We start from the raw sequence: 15,580 nt of genomic DNA, 5'->3' as shown, positions 1-15,580 counted from the left end.
CATCTTCACATGCCTGAAGATTCACCATGACTTCATGAGGAAGACACTTGACATAGACCAAGGGCACCACTTCCTGATCTAACCCACTATTTCTCGTGTCAACTCCAAAGAGATTGGCAAATCACCCAGTAGAAAGGGATCATATGGTAGAATCACATGGTAGAATGGGAAATTCTAGGACCTGCATTAAGACATAGTAATGCCTTTTGGCCTGTGCAATATTCCCACTATGGTAGTCATTGAGCAAAGGGTTTTTTTAAAAGATAAAATATGTTCCCCAAGGACAAATTCTGGCGTGTAAAAAAAAAAAAAAAAGCTGATAATCGAGATGATCAGATGTCTTTAACAGTAAACAAAATCCAGGCATTGCCAGCTCTCCAGACTTTCGATGATACTCCTGACAGGAGCTGCCTCACCAGGAGTAGAGCTGGCCCTGAATCTGCCCCATGAAGGAGAGAGACGGCTGAATTGCCCAGTAAGAGTGTCAGTAGTAGGTCAAGACCTATCGCAAGGTGGGTCTGCTGGGGCACTTTCTACTCTTTGCTGTGTTGGGGATGAAAATAATTGGCTGAGAAGGAAAGATGGATTTAAGGGACTGGAGGGATGTTGTAATAAAGGAGTTTAAATACTGAATTCCCAAGTCTGGGACATGGGTGAAAAGACGGGGCTAGATTAAGGCTATGCAAAGTTTAAAATCGCAGTCAGGTAGTTCAGAGCTGGCAGGCAAGGCGGAGCTAAGGAAGCCGAGCTGAAGATGAGGTCAGGATAAAGACCCAGGTTTGGGAGCCCTTGTCCTGAAGGAAACAGTTCTCAGAGACAACTTTAGAGGTCCCGGCAGTGAAGGCGAATCGTCCAGAGCCTAGGCAGTTCATCACAGGCCTCGAGGTAAGCACGAAGGGTTTCTTTGCTTCCTCGGTGCCCCTGTCCCAGAGATGGGTGAAAACAGGAGTGGGGCAGGTGGTTAGAATAGTCTCTTCTGGCTTTGGCGGGAGGGGCTGGTCTAGGCGCACGCAACCTCCAGTGTCCGTTGCTGCTGCTGCTGCTAAGTCGCTTCAGTCATGTCCGACTCTCTGCGACCCCATAGACGGCAGCCCATCAGGCTCCCCCGTCCCTGGGATTCTCCAGGCAAGAACACTGGAGTGGGTTGCCATTTCCTTCTCCAGTTCATGAAAGTGAAAAGTGAAGTCGCTCAGTCGTGTCCGGGAGTGGGGTGCCATTGCCTTCTCCGCCAGTGTCCGTTAGACCCCAGCAATTCCGATAAGGTGGCCAAGCCCTTCTCCTCCCTTCTAGCCGTCGGGGGCCCCAGGCTGCTCATCCAGAAAAGGGCGTCTTGCTACTGGGGGTCTGAGCAAGGCTTCTGGATGCCCAGAGAGGCGTTCCTGCCCAAAGGTGCCCAGGCTGCCACTTTTGCCGCAGTCGCCGCCGCAGCCCCGGCCACCGCAACACAAACCACAGGATGCCTTCCTGGGACCACAGGTCGGAAATCGGATTATCGCCTTCCGCCGGTAGTCGGAAGTGCCTGCGACTCGAAGCAGAAGGACTTCCGGTGGGTCTGCGGGGTACCTGGGGATCACCATGGCGGCCTCCTTGGCCGGGAAGAAGATCGTGTTTGTCACGGGGAACGCCAAAAAGCTGGAGGAGGTGACGGAAGGGTGGCGGAGGCCGACTAGGAGGCGGTGAAAGGGTAGCGTGTGGCAAGGCTGGCTGGGGAGAAGGCGGAAGAGGCTTCCAGGCGGAGCGAAGCAAGCGGGTGGAGCAGCGGACGCGGAACGAAGAGTCGGACGGGGAGGGATGGGTGGGATCTGTAAGGGGGTAGTGCCGCGCGGAGTGGGACCCGAACGTTTGCGGAGTGGGGGCGACCCGGGGTTGTGCTCAATAAAATAAGGCCCTTGACAAATCCGGGCACAGGACTTGTGAGCTGAGGGGCTTCGGGAGCTAAGTGGTGAAGTCCTTAGCACTTGTCCCAAAGGTTACCTCTTAAGCTGGTTCCCAAACCAGGACTCCGACACCCCTCTGGAGTTGATCCAAACACCGCTACTGGCCTGGGGTTGTCAGGAACCGGACAGGGCGTGGAGCAAGGCATCCAAGCCGAGCCGTCCACGCCCCACTACAGTCCAGAAATGTGGTCCTCAGTCTCCCAGCCTCTTTCTGCCATCTTTGAAATGGGGATAATGCAAGAAGTTTGTTTGAAATGGGGATAATGCAAGAGAGGTGTGAGGGAGGCAGTGGATCAACGTTCTTGTCTACCGGGGCTTTGTGGCTAGCTGTAAGGATTCTGGGGGTCGATGGAACCTCTTTGGCGGCAAATAGTAAAGAGACACAGATAGCTTATGTAAACCACCAGGTGACTGTCATGGGAATCCAATAGTGTGCTGTTCCACAGGACTTAAGGAGTCTTTCTCAGGAGTCCCTCGAGAGGGGTTTATTTGTCCTTCTAGTTCTCTCTGGATGCTCATCGCTTTTCATTTTGAGGTCTTTCTGCATTTCGCCTCCTGATGGAGGAGGCAGTGAGGCTTCTCCCAGACATCAGCTCTGATTGGCCTTGCTTGGATCAAAGGTTTGTATCAGGATGACATCCACTTGATATCTGAGGCAGACCAGTGGGGTGCAGTCATTAGGGGACCCTTCATTTATCTTCAGCACAAGGACTGATGGCACGTCTCTGCCATTTCAGAGTGGCCTTCTCAGAAGTCAGAGCCCTGGGCTGAGAAAAGGTTTGGGATCCTGAGGCCAGACCAGTCAGACAGGCAGTGCCACCCTGAACAGAGCCCCATGCAAGATGGTGGCTGCCAGCTCCCAAGCCCATCTCTACTTATGGTTGAGAATGTGTCTGCCTCCCACATTTAAAGAGGCAGGAGGGAATTCCCTGAGGGTCCAGTGGCTAGGATTCAAGCTTTCACTGCTGGGGTTCTGGTTAGATCCCCAGTGGGGTGGCTGAGATCCCACAAGCCACATGGCATGGCCAAAAAAAAAAAAAAGAACAGGCTGGAGTGGCCAGAGGAGGCTCACTGGAGAAGATGTACTTGAAGTTGGCCTAAAGTAAGAGAGTTTTAACTTGTTATTCCATTGGCAGAATGATGATGCCTATGGAACCTTTCTCAGGAAAATATTTTTCAGTTCAGTTCAGTCGCTCAGTCATGTCCGACTCTGTGACCCCATGAACTGCTATATGCCAGGCCTCCCTGTCCATCACCAACTCCCAGAGTCCACCCAAACCCTTGTCCATCGAGTCGATGATGCCATTCAACCATCTTATCCTCTGTCGTCCCCTTCTCCTGCCTCCAATCCCTCCCAGAATCAGGGTCTTTTCAAATGAGTCAGCTCTCTGCATCAGGTGCCCAAAGTATTTGAATTTTCAGCTTTAACATAAGTCCCTCCAATGAACACCCAGGACTGATCTCCTTTAGGATGGACTGGTTAGATCTCCTTGCAGTCCAAGGGACTCTCAAGAGTCTTCTCCAACATGACAGTTCAAAAGCATCAATTCTTCAGCACTCAGGTTTCTTTATAGTCCAACTCTCACATCCACACATGACTACTGGAAAAACCATAGCCTTGACTAGATGGAACTTTGTTGGCAAAGAAATGTCTCTGCTTTTTAATATGCTGTCTAGGTTGGTCATAACTTTCCTTCTAAGGAGTAAGTGTCTTTTAATTTCATGGCTGCAATCACCATCTGCAGTGATTTTGGAGCCCAGAAAAATAAAGTCAGCCACTGTTTCCACTGTTTCCTCATCCATTTGCCATAAAGTGATGGGACCGGATGCCATGATCTTAGTTTTCTGAATGTTGTTTTAAGCCAGCTTTTTCACTCTTCTCTTTCACCTTCATCAAGAGCCTCTTTAGTTCCTCTTCACTTTCTGCCATATGGTGGTGTCATCTGCATATTTGAGGTTATTGATATTTCTCCCGGCAATCTTGATTCCAGCTTCTGCTTCCTCCAGCCCAGCGTTTCTCATGACATACTCTGCATATAAGTTAAATAAGCAGGGTGACAATATACAGCCTTGATGTACTCCTTTTCGTATTTGGGACCAGTCTGTTGTTCCATGTCCTGTTATAACTGTTGCTTCCTGACCTGCATATAGGTTTCTCAAGAGCCAGGTCAGGTGGTCTGGTATTCCCGTCTCTTTCAGAATTTTCCACAGTTTATTGTGATCCACACAGTCAAAGGCTTTGGCATAGTCAATAAAGCAGAAATAGATGTTTTTCCGGAACTCTCTTGCTTTTTTGATGATCCAGCGGATGTTGGCAATTTGATCTCTGGTTCCACTCCCTTTTCTAAAACCAGCTTGAACATCTGGAAGTTCATGGTTCATGTATTGCTGAAGCCTGGCTTGGAGAATTTTGAGCATTACTTTACTAGTGTGTGAGATGAGTGCAATTGTGCAGTAGTTTGAGCATTCTTTGGCATTGCCTTTCTTTGGGATTGGAATGAAAACTGACCTTTTCCAGTCCTGTGGCCACTGCTGAGTTTTCCAAATTTGCTGGCATATTGAGTGCAGCACTTTCACAGCATCATCTTTTAGGGTTTGAAATAGTGCAATTGGAATTCCATCACCTCCTCTAGCTTTGTTCGTAGTGATGCTTTCTAAAGCCCACCTAATTTCACATTCCAGGATATCCAGCTCTAGGCAAGTGTGAGTGATCACACCTTCATGATTATCTTGGTCGTGAAGATCTTTTTTGTACAGTTCTTCTGTGTATTCTTGCCACCTCTTCTTAATATCTTCTGCTTCTGTTAGCTCCATACCATTTTTGTCCTTTATTGAGCCCATCTTTGCATGAAATGTTCCCTTGGTATCTCTAATTTTCTTGAAAAGATCTCTAGTCTTTCCCATTCTATTGTTTTTCTCTATTTCTTTGCATTGATTGCTGAGGAAGGCTTTCATATCTCTCCTTGCTATTCTTTGGAACTCTGCATTCAAATGGGTATATCGTTCCTTTTCTCCTTTGCTTTTTGCTTTCCTTCTTTTTATAGCTATCTGTAAGGCCTCCTCAGACAGCCATTTTGCTTTTTTGCATTTCTTTTTCTTGGGGATGGTCTTGATCCCTGTCTCCTGTACAATGTCACGAACCTCATTCCATAGTTCATCAGGCACTCTGTCTATCAGATCTAGTCCCTTAAATCTATTTCTCACTTCCACTGTATAATCATAAGGGATTTGATTTAGGTCATACCTGAATGGTCTAGTGGTTTTCCCCACTTTCTTCAATTTAAGTCTGAATTTGGCAATAAGGAGTTCATGATCTGAGCCACACTCCACTCCCAGTCTTGTTTTTGCTGACTGTATAGAGCTTCTCCATTTTTGGCTGCAAAGGATATAATCAGTCTGATTTTGGTGTTGACCATCTGGTGATGTCCATGTGTAGAATCTTCTCTTGTGTTGTTGGAAGAGGGTGTTTGCTATGACCAGTGCATTTTCTTGGCAAAACTCTTATTAGTCTTTGCCCTGCTTCATTCCGTATTCCAAGGCCAAATTTGCCTGTTACTCCAGGTGTTTCTTGACTTCCTACTTTTGCATTCCAGTCCCCTATAATGAAAAGGACATCTTTTTTGGGTGTTAGTTCTAAAAGGTCTTGTAGGTCTTCATAGAACCGTTCAGCTTCTTCAGTGTTACTGGTTGGGGCATAGACTTGGATTACCGTGATATTGAATGGTTTGCCTTGGAAACGAACAGATACATGGGATTACCAAGGAAATCGGGGGAATCCCTGGTGGCTCAGCGGTAAAGAATCCACCTGCAATCCAGTAGATGTGGGTTCAATCCCTGGGTTGGAAAGATCCCCTAGAGAAAAGGGGATTTTCTGGGAAATCCCACGGACAGAGGAGTCTGGCGTGCTGCAGTCCATGGTGTTGCAAATAGACAGACGTGACTTAGTGACAATATCACCACCACAAAGGAAATCATTTCTATTGATTTACAATTCTCAAAATATAAGTATCTGTGATCTAGTTACATATTTTTTGTTCATGCATTAAAGAATTCAGTCTATTGTTTTGTGTTATTATCATAATTTAAAAATAGTGAAGGCTGTAAATGGTATTTTGAGATTATCTGGTAGAACTGTAAAGGGATATGACAACATCTTTGATTTTAATAGATTTAAATGTCACAGGAACTGCTGATGCTGTTTGTTTTCTATACTCACAATTGAAAGAGATGCTAAATTTCAGCTCAGGGTTAATGAAAATAGGTATTTTTTTTCCTATCCAAGTTCTGGGTAGATCCTCCTGAATTCCGGGTAACCCCTGATAGAAAATTCCTGGCCTAAACAGTAGGTTCTGGGACCATTGAGAAGGGAAGAGGGTGTTCTAGATGGTGGTTAGCATGAACAGAGACCTGAAGTAGGAGGGAGGGATCAGAAAATGAGAAGATGAGGGAGCTGACCTGCTGGGGTGGAACCCTGAGGGCTACAGTTGAGCCTCGTGGACCTGACTTTGAACTTTAGAGAACTGACAGGAGAGTTACCTGATGAGAATGGTGGGTGACAGCTTGTGCAGTAATGGGGAATCATTAAATGCTGATAAATGTTCTTTCATTTTGGAACAGGTCATTCAGATTCTAGGAGATAAATTTCCGTGTACTTTGGTGGCGCAGAAAATTGACCGTATGTCTCTGTTTAGTTTTATTTTTAAAAGATGATTCAATTTCTCTAACTCCCCATGACCTGATTATGTGTCTGTTTCCCTCACAAGTGCCAGAGTACCAAGGAGAGCCTGATGAGATTTCCATTCGGAAGTGTCAGGAGGCAGCTCGCCAGGTGCTTGCTCCGTTCGCGTCTTGTCCTTGCTCCTCTTATTCTGGTGGCTCCTGGGGTCTGTGCCTCCTGGGGATGGGTAGAGAATATGGTGGGCACAGTCTATTAAGACTTGAAAGACCTTTCCATGTCTAATCAGGCTGGAGTCAGTTAGTAGTTATGTGTTGCCTTCCTTTCTCAACCTTAACTGTATAGTATCCCCCTAAGATGACCACACACACACACGCACACACACACACACACACACACACTTTTCTCTTCCCATTTCTCTGGTGCATTCATTCCATCCCCTGCATTCTCCCCATACACATCCACCCTGCGCTCACATCTCTCTGGAACTCAGAAGGAGCACTTTGTAAAGAGTCAGGCTTCTTAAGTATAATCCCAGCTCTCCTGTCATTGTACAAGCTTTACAACCTGCTGAGGCTTTGTTGTCACTGTCTCTAAAACAGATAAGAAGGAGATAGGAGATTAGCCCAGGGCTGTTGCCCAGGTCTGCTGCTGCTGTAGCACACCCCAGCTAGCTGTGGGCGCGGCCCTGGCCTGGGTGCCCTGAGAACTCAGAGGGGAGGTGGGGCCTGCTGGTGGGCCCGGGTCTCAGGGCTGTATGTCCTTGTGCTGCAGGTGCAGGGCCCTGTACTGGTGGAGGACACCTGTCTGTGCTTCAACGCCCTTGGAGGCCTCCCTGGCCCCTACATGTGAGTGATATCCCACCCCTTTGATTGGTTACTTGATACTGCAGGTCATTCACTGTCTTGGTGTCAACACCAGTATGTCAGATTGTTGAGGAAGGATTAGAGATAGGGGAGAGGCATGCCTTTCTTTTGTTAAGTGTGAGAATGTATGTAAGTTGAGATGGGCAAGGGCAACTCACCCATTGGAGAGGTAATTCTTGGGCAGGTCAGTTTCAGGAAAGAGGAAATAAGGAAGTTGAGATCTGCAAATGGATTTCCTTAAATCTCTCCAGTGTCCTGGACCCCCTCAGGCTTCCCAGGTGGTGCTAGTGGTAAAGAACCTCCCTGCCAATGCAGGAGACTCAAGAGATGTGGGTTTGATCCCTGAGTCAGGAAGATCCCCTGGAGAAGGAAATGGCTACCCACTCCAGGATTCTTGCCTGGAAAATTCCATGGATAGAGGAGACTGGTGGGTGACAGTCCATGAGGTCCCAAAGAGTCAGACATGACTCAGCGAGGGCACACACGCACAGGATACAAATACCCCGGTTTGTTGGGTCTTGGTTATGTATACAGTTGATCTGTGAACAACTTGGGGTTAACCTACGTATAACTTAGAGTTTGCCTTCCATATCCGTGGATTCAGCCATGTATTACTGTAGTGTTGACTGTTGAACAGTATCCACATTATGAGTGAACTTCGGCAGTTCAAGGGTTAACTGTATCTTCAACTTTGGGACTGCTAATTTGTCTGCCAATGCAGTAGCACCCCTACACATGTTCCGTATTCTTACCAGCACTGTTTCATGACTTTTTAGTATTTTAGTGGGTGAGTAGGAAATGTTATCACGTGCAATTTTAATTTGTATTTCCCTAATTAGCAGTGAAGTTGAGGCCTTCATTGGTTTATCGATTCTTCTGTGCCTTGCCTGTTTGTCTCCATCTCCTTTTTCCTGTTGGATTATTTCCCTTCATTTTGAGTTGAGACATTTTTTATCTTTTCTCCTTGACTTTCTCAGAGCTTTAATCCCTGGGGGATGCAGCCTGGAAAGAAGGTGGTAGGAACATCCATCCATTTGTGGTGTCTGTCTCACCTTTATTTCTCTTGCAGAAAGTGGTTTCTGGAGAAGTTAAAGCCTGAAGGTATTATCCCTTTTTGTCTCTTTGTTTTGATGTGTTTGAAATTAAGAAGTCTGTGGGTTCTGGGGGAGGAGCTCCAGCTAGTAATCAGGAGTCTCAGGTTCTGTCCCCTTCAAGGCCTCTGTTCACTTCAGTTTCCCCATCTATAATCAACGCTCACACTTTCCCTGTAAACCTAGCTCCAGGGAGCACTGAGATGTGGAGGAGTAGATGGGGGTGGCGGTTGTGGTGAAAGCTTTGAGATTGAGCGGCAAAGGGAGATTCTGGCCCTGAGAGGATTGGTCCCACCACTTGCTGTCGTCGTCAGCAGGAGATGGAAAGGGGTCCACCTTGCTTCTCCTTCTGGTCCCAGCCCCCTACCCTGGAATCCACAGTGGTAGAACCCTTATTCTACATCCCCATCACCCAGCTTCCTGGGTTATCAGCACAGGGCCTATTTGGTAAAGTGTATAACTCCCCTCCCCTAGCTGGGCCCCTTGGGTGGGGAGTTGGGCCTGGGGCTTGGCAGCAGAGTGTGCTGAGCCCTCACTGCACCTTCCCTCAGGTCTCCACCAGCTCCTGGAGGGGTTCCAAGACAAGTCTGCCTATGCACTCTGCACGTTCGCATTCAGCACTGGGGACCCGAATGAGCCCGTACGCCTCTTCAGGGGCCGGACAATGGTATGTACCCATGCTCGTTCCCCTGCGTGCCACCAGAGGGCGCTCTGACCACCCCCAGTGATGCTATCTGGTGGGATGGTCACACTCCTAGGTACCACAGCTGTCAGTCCTGAAACTTATTGCCTCCCTGAGTCTGATATTTGGAAACATACATGGCTCACAGCTTTTGGAGCCTGGTATACCCAGAGCTGTGCACTGTATGCTCTCCTGAGAAGATGTGGGAACTAAAGATAACAACTCCTAGGGCTACATCTGCAGTTCAAACTTCTCCAAGCTTGAATCTCCTTATCACACTGCTGTGCGACAGCTTCCCTTGAACGTCTCACAGCCTTTCCAAGTTTTTATCTTCATATAGAATCTTCCTCTCCCCCCACCTCATTCCTTTCAGAGGTGCCCTTCAGTGTCTCCAGGCTTACCAATCAGACCATAGGTTCAGCTGCTTCTCTCAGTCCAAACCACCCTCTGTGCTGGGCTTCCCGCCCCGCCCCCGCCTCAGCCTATTCATTCCCTCCCTATGGCAGGGTTTACCTTTAGACACATCACTTCTCTGCTTTGTCCTCTCTGCTCAGGATAAAATCCAGTCTCACTGTAGCCCATATAGCCCTACACCAGTGGCTCCATCTAAGTTGTGTCTGATGCTTTTGCGACCCCATAGACTGTAGCCCGTCAGGCTCTGTCCATGGGTTTCCTAGACAAGAATACTGGAGTGTGTTGCCATTTCCTCTTCCAGGGAATCTTCCCGACCCAGGGTTCAAACCCGCATCTCCTGCATTGGCTTTACCACTAAGCCATCAGGGAAGCCTCTCTGATGAGATGTTCAGTTCTTATGGTAAAAAACAGGTTTCAGAAATTACCGTCTTCACCATTTTTAAGTGTATAGTAGTGTACACTATTGTGCAACAGATCTCTAGGAATTTCTCATCTTGCAAAATTGAAACTTTGCCCATTGAATAACAGTCCACCTTCCTCTCTTCTGGGCTTCCCTGGTGGCTCAGACGGTAAAGAATCTGCCTGCAATGCAGGAGACCTGGCTTCAGTCCCTGGGTTGGGAAGATCCCTTGGAGAAGGGAACGGCAACCCACTCCAGTGTCTTGCTTGGAGAATCCCATGGACAGAGGAGCCTGGCAGACTACAGTCCATGTGGTCGCAAAGAGTTGGACATGACTGAGTGACTTTAACTTCATTTCACTGAACTTCACTTCCTCTCTTGTCCCCAGCACCTGGTAAGCGCCATTCCACCTTCTGTTTCTGAGTTCGGCCGCCTCAGGCACATCATATAAGTGGGGTCCTGCAGTGTCTGTGTTTGTGTGGCTGTCTTATTTCACTTAGCATAAAGTCTTCATTTCATCCATGTTGTAGCATGTGACAGGATCTCCTTTTTTAAGGCTGAATAACATTCCATTGTATGTATGTACCACTTGTATCTATTTACAGGCATATCTTGTTTTATTGAGCTTTGAAGACACTGTATTTACAAATTGAAAGTTTGTGGCAACCCTGCACTATCAGATGATGGCTAGCATTTTTTAGCAATAAAGTGTTTTTAAATTAAGATATTTATGTTTTTTGTTTTCCCTTCATGGATCACAGCCTTGTGGTGAAGGGGCTTGTGTAACTTAATGAATCTATGAGTCTGGGGCCACCCAAGACAGACAGGTCATAGTGAAGAGTTCTGACAAATCGTGGTCCACTGGAGGAGGAAATGGCAATCCACTTCAGTATTCTTGCTGTGAGAACCCCATGAACAGTATGAAAAGGCAAAAAGATACTACACCAGAAGATGAGCCCCCCTCAGGTCAGAAAGTATCCAATGTGCTACTGGGATGAGAAAGTTAGATAACATCTCAGGCTCAATGGACATGAATTTGAGCAAATTCTGGGAGAATAGTGGAGGGCAGAGGAGACTGGTGTGCTGCAGTCCACAGGGTCGCAAAGAGTCAGACATGGCTTAGTGCCTGAACAACAACAACAAGCATTGTTTTTAAGACATAATGCTATTGCATACTTTTATATGCAGTAGGAAACCAAAACATTCATGCCACTTGGTTAATTGTGACAATTGCTTTATTAACAGTGGTCTGGCACTGAACCCACGATATCTCTGAGGTTTGCCTGTATTTGTTGATGAACACTTGAATGGCTTCCACATTTTGGCTCATAATGCTGCTGTGAACATGGGCGTGCAAATATCTCTTCAGCATCCCATTTTCAGCTCTTTTGGATATATATCCACAGATAGGATTACTAGATTGTGTTGCCTGGTGACATTTTTAAAAGTTGATTATAGTGTCTGCTATTCTCACAGAAACATTCAGAAATCAAAAGTCTGACCAGCCACAGGCTCAGCTCCCTGCACTGTGACCGAGTAGCTGCTGTGCCGCTGGCTGGGCCTGACCACCACCGCCACCATGCCCTGCAGTCTCCCTGGCTTTGGCTTCGTTGTTTTTGTGCTTTGTTGTTTGCCGCCCTTACTTTAAATGAGGCAGCCTTGTTTCTACTTGTCCTTTTCTCAGCCATGCTCTCTAACCCCCAACCACATAGTCCTTTCAGCAGGGTGTGTGCTAGGCCCTTCTCCATCTCAGAACCTTGGCACAGCTCTGTCCTCCACCTAGAATGTTCCTGCCCCAGCCCTATATGTGGTCAGAGTGTCCCATCTTCACCCAGGCCTTCCCTGAGCTCGCCGACCTGTGATTCTTGAGCCCAGCTCCCAGTTTGTGCCCTCTAATGATTCGGTGATCATTGATTTGTGTACTGGTGCAGTGCTCGTTTTGCTGAAGAGATCCATTCTGTGAAGGCAAGGCTAAGGCTTTCTTGGATCCCAGTGCTAAAAACACTACCTGCCTCGATAAGGTGTTCAAAAAACATTTGTCGAGTGGGTGAAGTTCAGAGTGATTCAGTAACTGGCCTCGGTCACACAGCTCCCCATTAGCAAAAGCAGAATTTGCCTTTGGTCTAAAGGACTTAGAATTTATGTGGCTAATTCGCATCCTCTACTACTTCCCTTGTATTTTTTATGTTTTTTTTTTTTTTAATTCCCAAGGTAACCTGATATCTCATGATACTGGTTCTCTTTGTAAAATTTCCCTTTTGGAATTTGCCTATTACAGCCAGTATTTATTGAGCTATTTTTGAGTTGAACATTGTGCTATTTTGTTATTTGTTAGAGCCGTCTTTGTATTTTGATAAGTGTAGTAATAGTAGGAGATACGGGGTTTGTCGGCAAAGTTTAGGACCCTCAAACTTCCACTTAGGGGAAAATGTTTTCTGTTAGGTTTTCAAAATTGACTCTTCTTCAGTGAGGTCACAGTATGTCAAACCTCTAGAGAGGGAGGCTGGTCCCTGGGGTATCGGTGGCCTGATCAAGCATGTGGTTCCTCCCTGTCTGTGGAGAGCGAGCTCTCCTGCTCTGCATTTTATGTGTGTTCAGCAAACATTTGCTGGCACCATGGACCCCTTGAAATAATATGAGTAACTAGGGTTTAACTGAATTCATTAACTAAACTCAGACTAGCTACTGCCCTCCTCATAGTGCATCTCCTCCACGTCCAGTGACATAGCTCCGCCCCCTTTTCTTTGGCAGGGCCGGATTGTGGTGCCCCGTGGCTGCCGGGACTTTGGCTGGGACCCCTGCTTTCAGCCTGATGGATACGAGCAGACGTAAGGAGCCCTAGTTATTCCCAGGGGTGTGGGGGTTGGATGGCATGGTCTGGGTCGGGTCAGCGCCCCACCCAGGTGCAGGCATGCGGATGCAGGTGGGGGCAGGCTCTGCGGTGCCTTTCCAGTTGAAGGCAGCTCTGCTGGGGGTGGATGCAAGGAATCTGAGTGACGCAGTCCACAGCTGGGAGGCAGCTGGGTGTAGCTGGAAGTCCTGGGCTCTCGGGTTCATCTCAGCACAGAGCAGCTGTGCAGCTTCCCCTCTCTGACTTGGGCTTGTCAGCTTCGTGATGGATGGATGATTATCTGACCCTCATCTAGTTTGGAAAAATGTTAACAGCTGGGCACCGCATTAACGCGTGCGCCACCCCCCCGCCCCCGACACACACACAGTGCCAGGTGTTCTCCGTATCTCATGCTGCTGCTGCTGCTAAGTCGCTTCAGTCGTGTCAGACTCTGTGCGACCCCATAGACGGCAGCCCCCTGTCCCTGGATTCTCCAGGCAAGAACACTGGAGTGGGTTGCCATTTCCTTCTCCAATGCATGAAAGTGAAAAGTGAAAGTGAAGTTGCTCATTCGTGTCCGACTCCTAGCAACCCCATGGACTGCAGCCTTCCAGGCTCCTCCATCCATGGGATTTTCCAGGCAAGAGTACTGGAGTGGGGTGCCACTGCCTTCTCCAAGTATTTCATGCTAACCCCCACTTATTTACATGGGATATGTTGGCCATTATTGGGAATCGGGTTTGTCACGCTGGAGGGAGCCTTCAGGTGTGTGGCCTGAGGCCTTACAACAGCCGGGACAGGGCTGAGGACAACATGAAACATCGCTTCAATGACACAAATGTTCTGTAGCTGCACTGTGTGATCCAGTAGCTCTTAGCCACATGTGGCTGTAGAGCATTTGAAATGTGGTTAGAGCAACTGAGGAACAGAATTTATTTTATTCCATTGTGATTGGTTTGAATTTAAATGGCCACATACTGATGGCCACTGTATTGGGTGGCATAGATATGAGAGTAACAATTGGAGTGTGGGATTCTCAGCTCAGTGGAATCCTGACATAGACAGCAGGTTATTTGCTCGCTGTTCAAGGCCCACTCCCCCGCCTGTCTGCCCACCCCACAGTGCACTGGAGGACATTGCTGTGTTTGCTCTGTTAGGCCCCACTGCTTCCTGTCAACAGATGACAAAGCTGCTCAAACATGCAGCTCATCCCCCTGTTCCCAGCTTCCTTTTAATGACTCTTGGACACTAGAATAAATTTAGTATCCTTCCACACAGTTAATATGGATTTCTACGTACAGAGGAATTTAAGACTCTTTGATTTTTAAAAAATTAACTCTGGCTGCCAGGAGCTGGTGGCCCTGCTACCTTTTACTAGGGACTCTTTGAGCTTCGGGCTGCAGGATGCGGTGAGGTGCACATACCCTCCCCGTATCTGGGCTCCCTCTTCTCTGAGCTGTTACTGTCGCCCTGTAGGTATGCAGAGATGCCCAAGGCTGAGAAGAACACCATTTCCCATCGCTTCCGGGCCCTGCTTGCGTTGCAAGAATATTTTAGCAGCCTGACTCCTGGGGTCGGTGATGACCACCCTAGCTGGGGATCCGGAGAGGGGTAGCCTGAAACCACTTCTATCAGGCAGGCACCTGTCCAAGTATTTCCTTCAGGATTACCACTTTCTGGCGGTGTTACCAGCTGTTGGGAGCAACTGGCTCTGTTTGGAGAGACTTTGGCCAAAGGACAACACCATCCTCTTGCCCTTGTGGATTCAGAGGTCTACGGCCTCCAGGCCTGGAATCCTGAAAGGACCTCGGGTGAAGTTAACCCTTCATAGGGTTAACAGTTTGGGGAAGAACCACACAAACAGCCTTAGATGTTTTTTAAATACAGCAAATAAAAATTCCAGAAGGTACTTGCTTCCATAATAAATTGCGTATAGCTGCTTTGAAACCTCCCCAGGCAGGCGTCTGCCTCCTGAGTCCCTTTAGGCAGAAGCAGGAAACCTCTCAGGATCGGGAAAGAGGGCTGAGGGGTGGGATGGCCAGATGCGGGCAGAGCTATGCTGAGGCTGTTCGTGTACCATTGCTAGCTGGAATATTCTGTCTTCCCCTTTGGTCTTTCAAGTCTCAGATCACACGTTGAACTTTTCCATGCGAAATCCACTCCGCCACTCAGCTGGCCTCTATTGTGTTTGCCAACTGGGCTGTGGGGCAGGCAGTGTGGGGTGGTGAGTGCTTTTTCTTTATGCTGGTGTACATTAAAGCAGCTACAATGCTGGTTTATGATTATAACTCCAGGTTTATTTTTGTGTCAGGGATGGGGGATGGAGTACTTGATTCCAATTGGGTTGATATGTTGTAGTTCAGCCTGGGGGGCCAGCTAGGGGCCTGACTCAGCTGCCCCAGACCCTTACTGTGCCCTGGTGAACCCATTCCCTGAGGGGATTTCAGAGGGCCGGAGTGGCTCCCTTGCTTTTCTGCAGGTGTTACCCTGGTAAAGAGGAGCTGCCCAACCCCAAGGACAGTCAGAGAAGCCTGTTGTGTGCAGCAGCTTGGGGATGGGGTCCTCAGTGCTGTGTGTCACTCCCAGGCTTAGGTTGCGTCCCCTCCCATCACTGTTCCTCAGTCCTGGCAGCTTGGCCTGGGGCCTGGATTTAACGTTTGCTTCCCTAGACTGTGTCAACAGGTA

At 48.0% G+C, this 15,580-nt stretch overlaps 1 protein-coding gene across 3 annotated transcripts; it reads left to right on the top strand.

Moving 5' to 3' along the window:
• Positions 1–1,494: 1,494 nt before the first annotated feature.
• On the top strand, positions 1,495–15,183 carry ITPA (inosine triphosphatase). Of its 3 annotated transcripts, XM_070381301.1 has the most exons (10): positions 1,495–1,641; positions 6,555–6,612; positions 6,701–6,765; positions 7,387–7,460; positions 8,548–8,579; positions 9,121–9,262; positions 9,627–9,636; positions 11,155–11,162; positions 12,817–12,893; positions 14,372–15,183. In XM_070381301.1, the coding sequence occupies exons 1-10, from the start codon at positions 1,576–1,578 to the stop codon at positions 14,458–14,460; spliced, it is 621 nt and encodes a 206-aa protein (XP_070237402.1). In that variant the 5' UTR covers positions 1,495–1,575; the 3' UTR covers positions 14,461–15,183. The 3 variants fall into 3 exon arrangements, with proteins under 3 accessions (XP_070237402.1, XP_070237401.1, XP_005894012.1); XM_005893950.3 differs by lacking the exons at positions 9,627–9,636; positions 11,155–11,162 and having other exon boundaries at positions 1,497–1,641; positions 9,121–9,236; XM_070381300.1 differs by lacking the exons at positions 9,627–9,636; positions 11,155–11,162; positions 12,817–12,893; positions 14,372–15,183 and adding an exon at positions 10,454–10,788 and having other exon boundaries at positions 9,121–9,236.
• Positions 15,184–15,580: the final 397 nt, after the last annotated feature.

Source organism: Bos mutus, chromosome 13 (assembly GCF_027580195.1).
Source record: "Bos mutus isolate GX-2022 chromosome 13, NWIPB_WYAK_1.1, whole genome shotgun sequence".
Classification (NCBI taxonomy): Eukaryota; Metazoa; Chordata; class Mammalia; order Artiodactyla; family Bovidae; genus Bos; species Bos mutus.
The sequence above is the reverse complement of the archived record's forward strand: the minus strand, read 5'-3'. Positions and strand labels throughout refer to the sequence as shown.

Excerpts from the sequence above, each read along its gene's own strand:
- ITPA (XM_005893950.3), top strand. The coding sequence starts at position 1,576 with ATGGCGGCCTCCTTGGCCGGGAAGAAGATCGTGTTTGTCACGGGGAAC. Across the intron at positions 9,237-12,816 it reads TCTTCAGGGGCCGGACAATG|GGCCGGATTGTGGTGCCCCG; the intron begins GTATGTACCCAT and ends TTTCTTTGGCAG. Across the intron at positions 12,894-14,371 it reads CCTGATGGATACGAGCAGAC|GTATGCAGAGATGCCCAAGG; the intron begins GTAAGGAGCCCT and ends GTCGCCCTGTAG.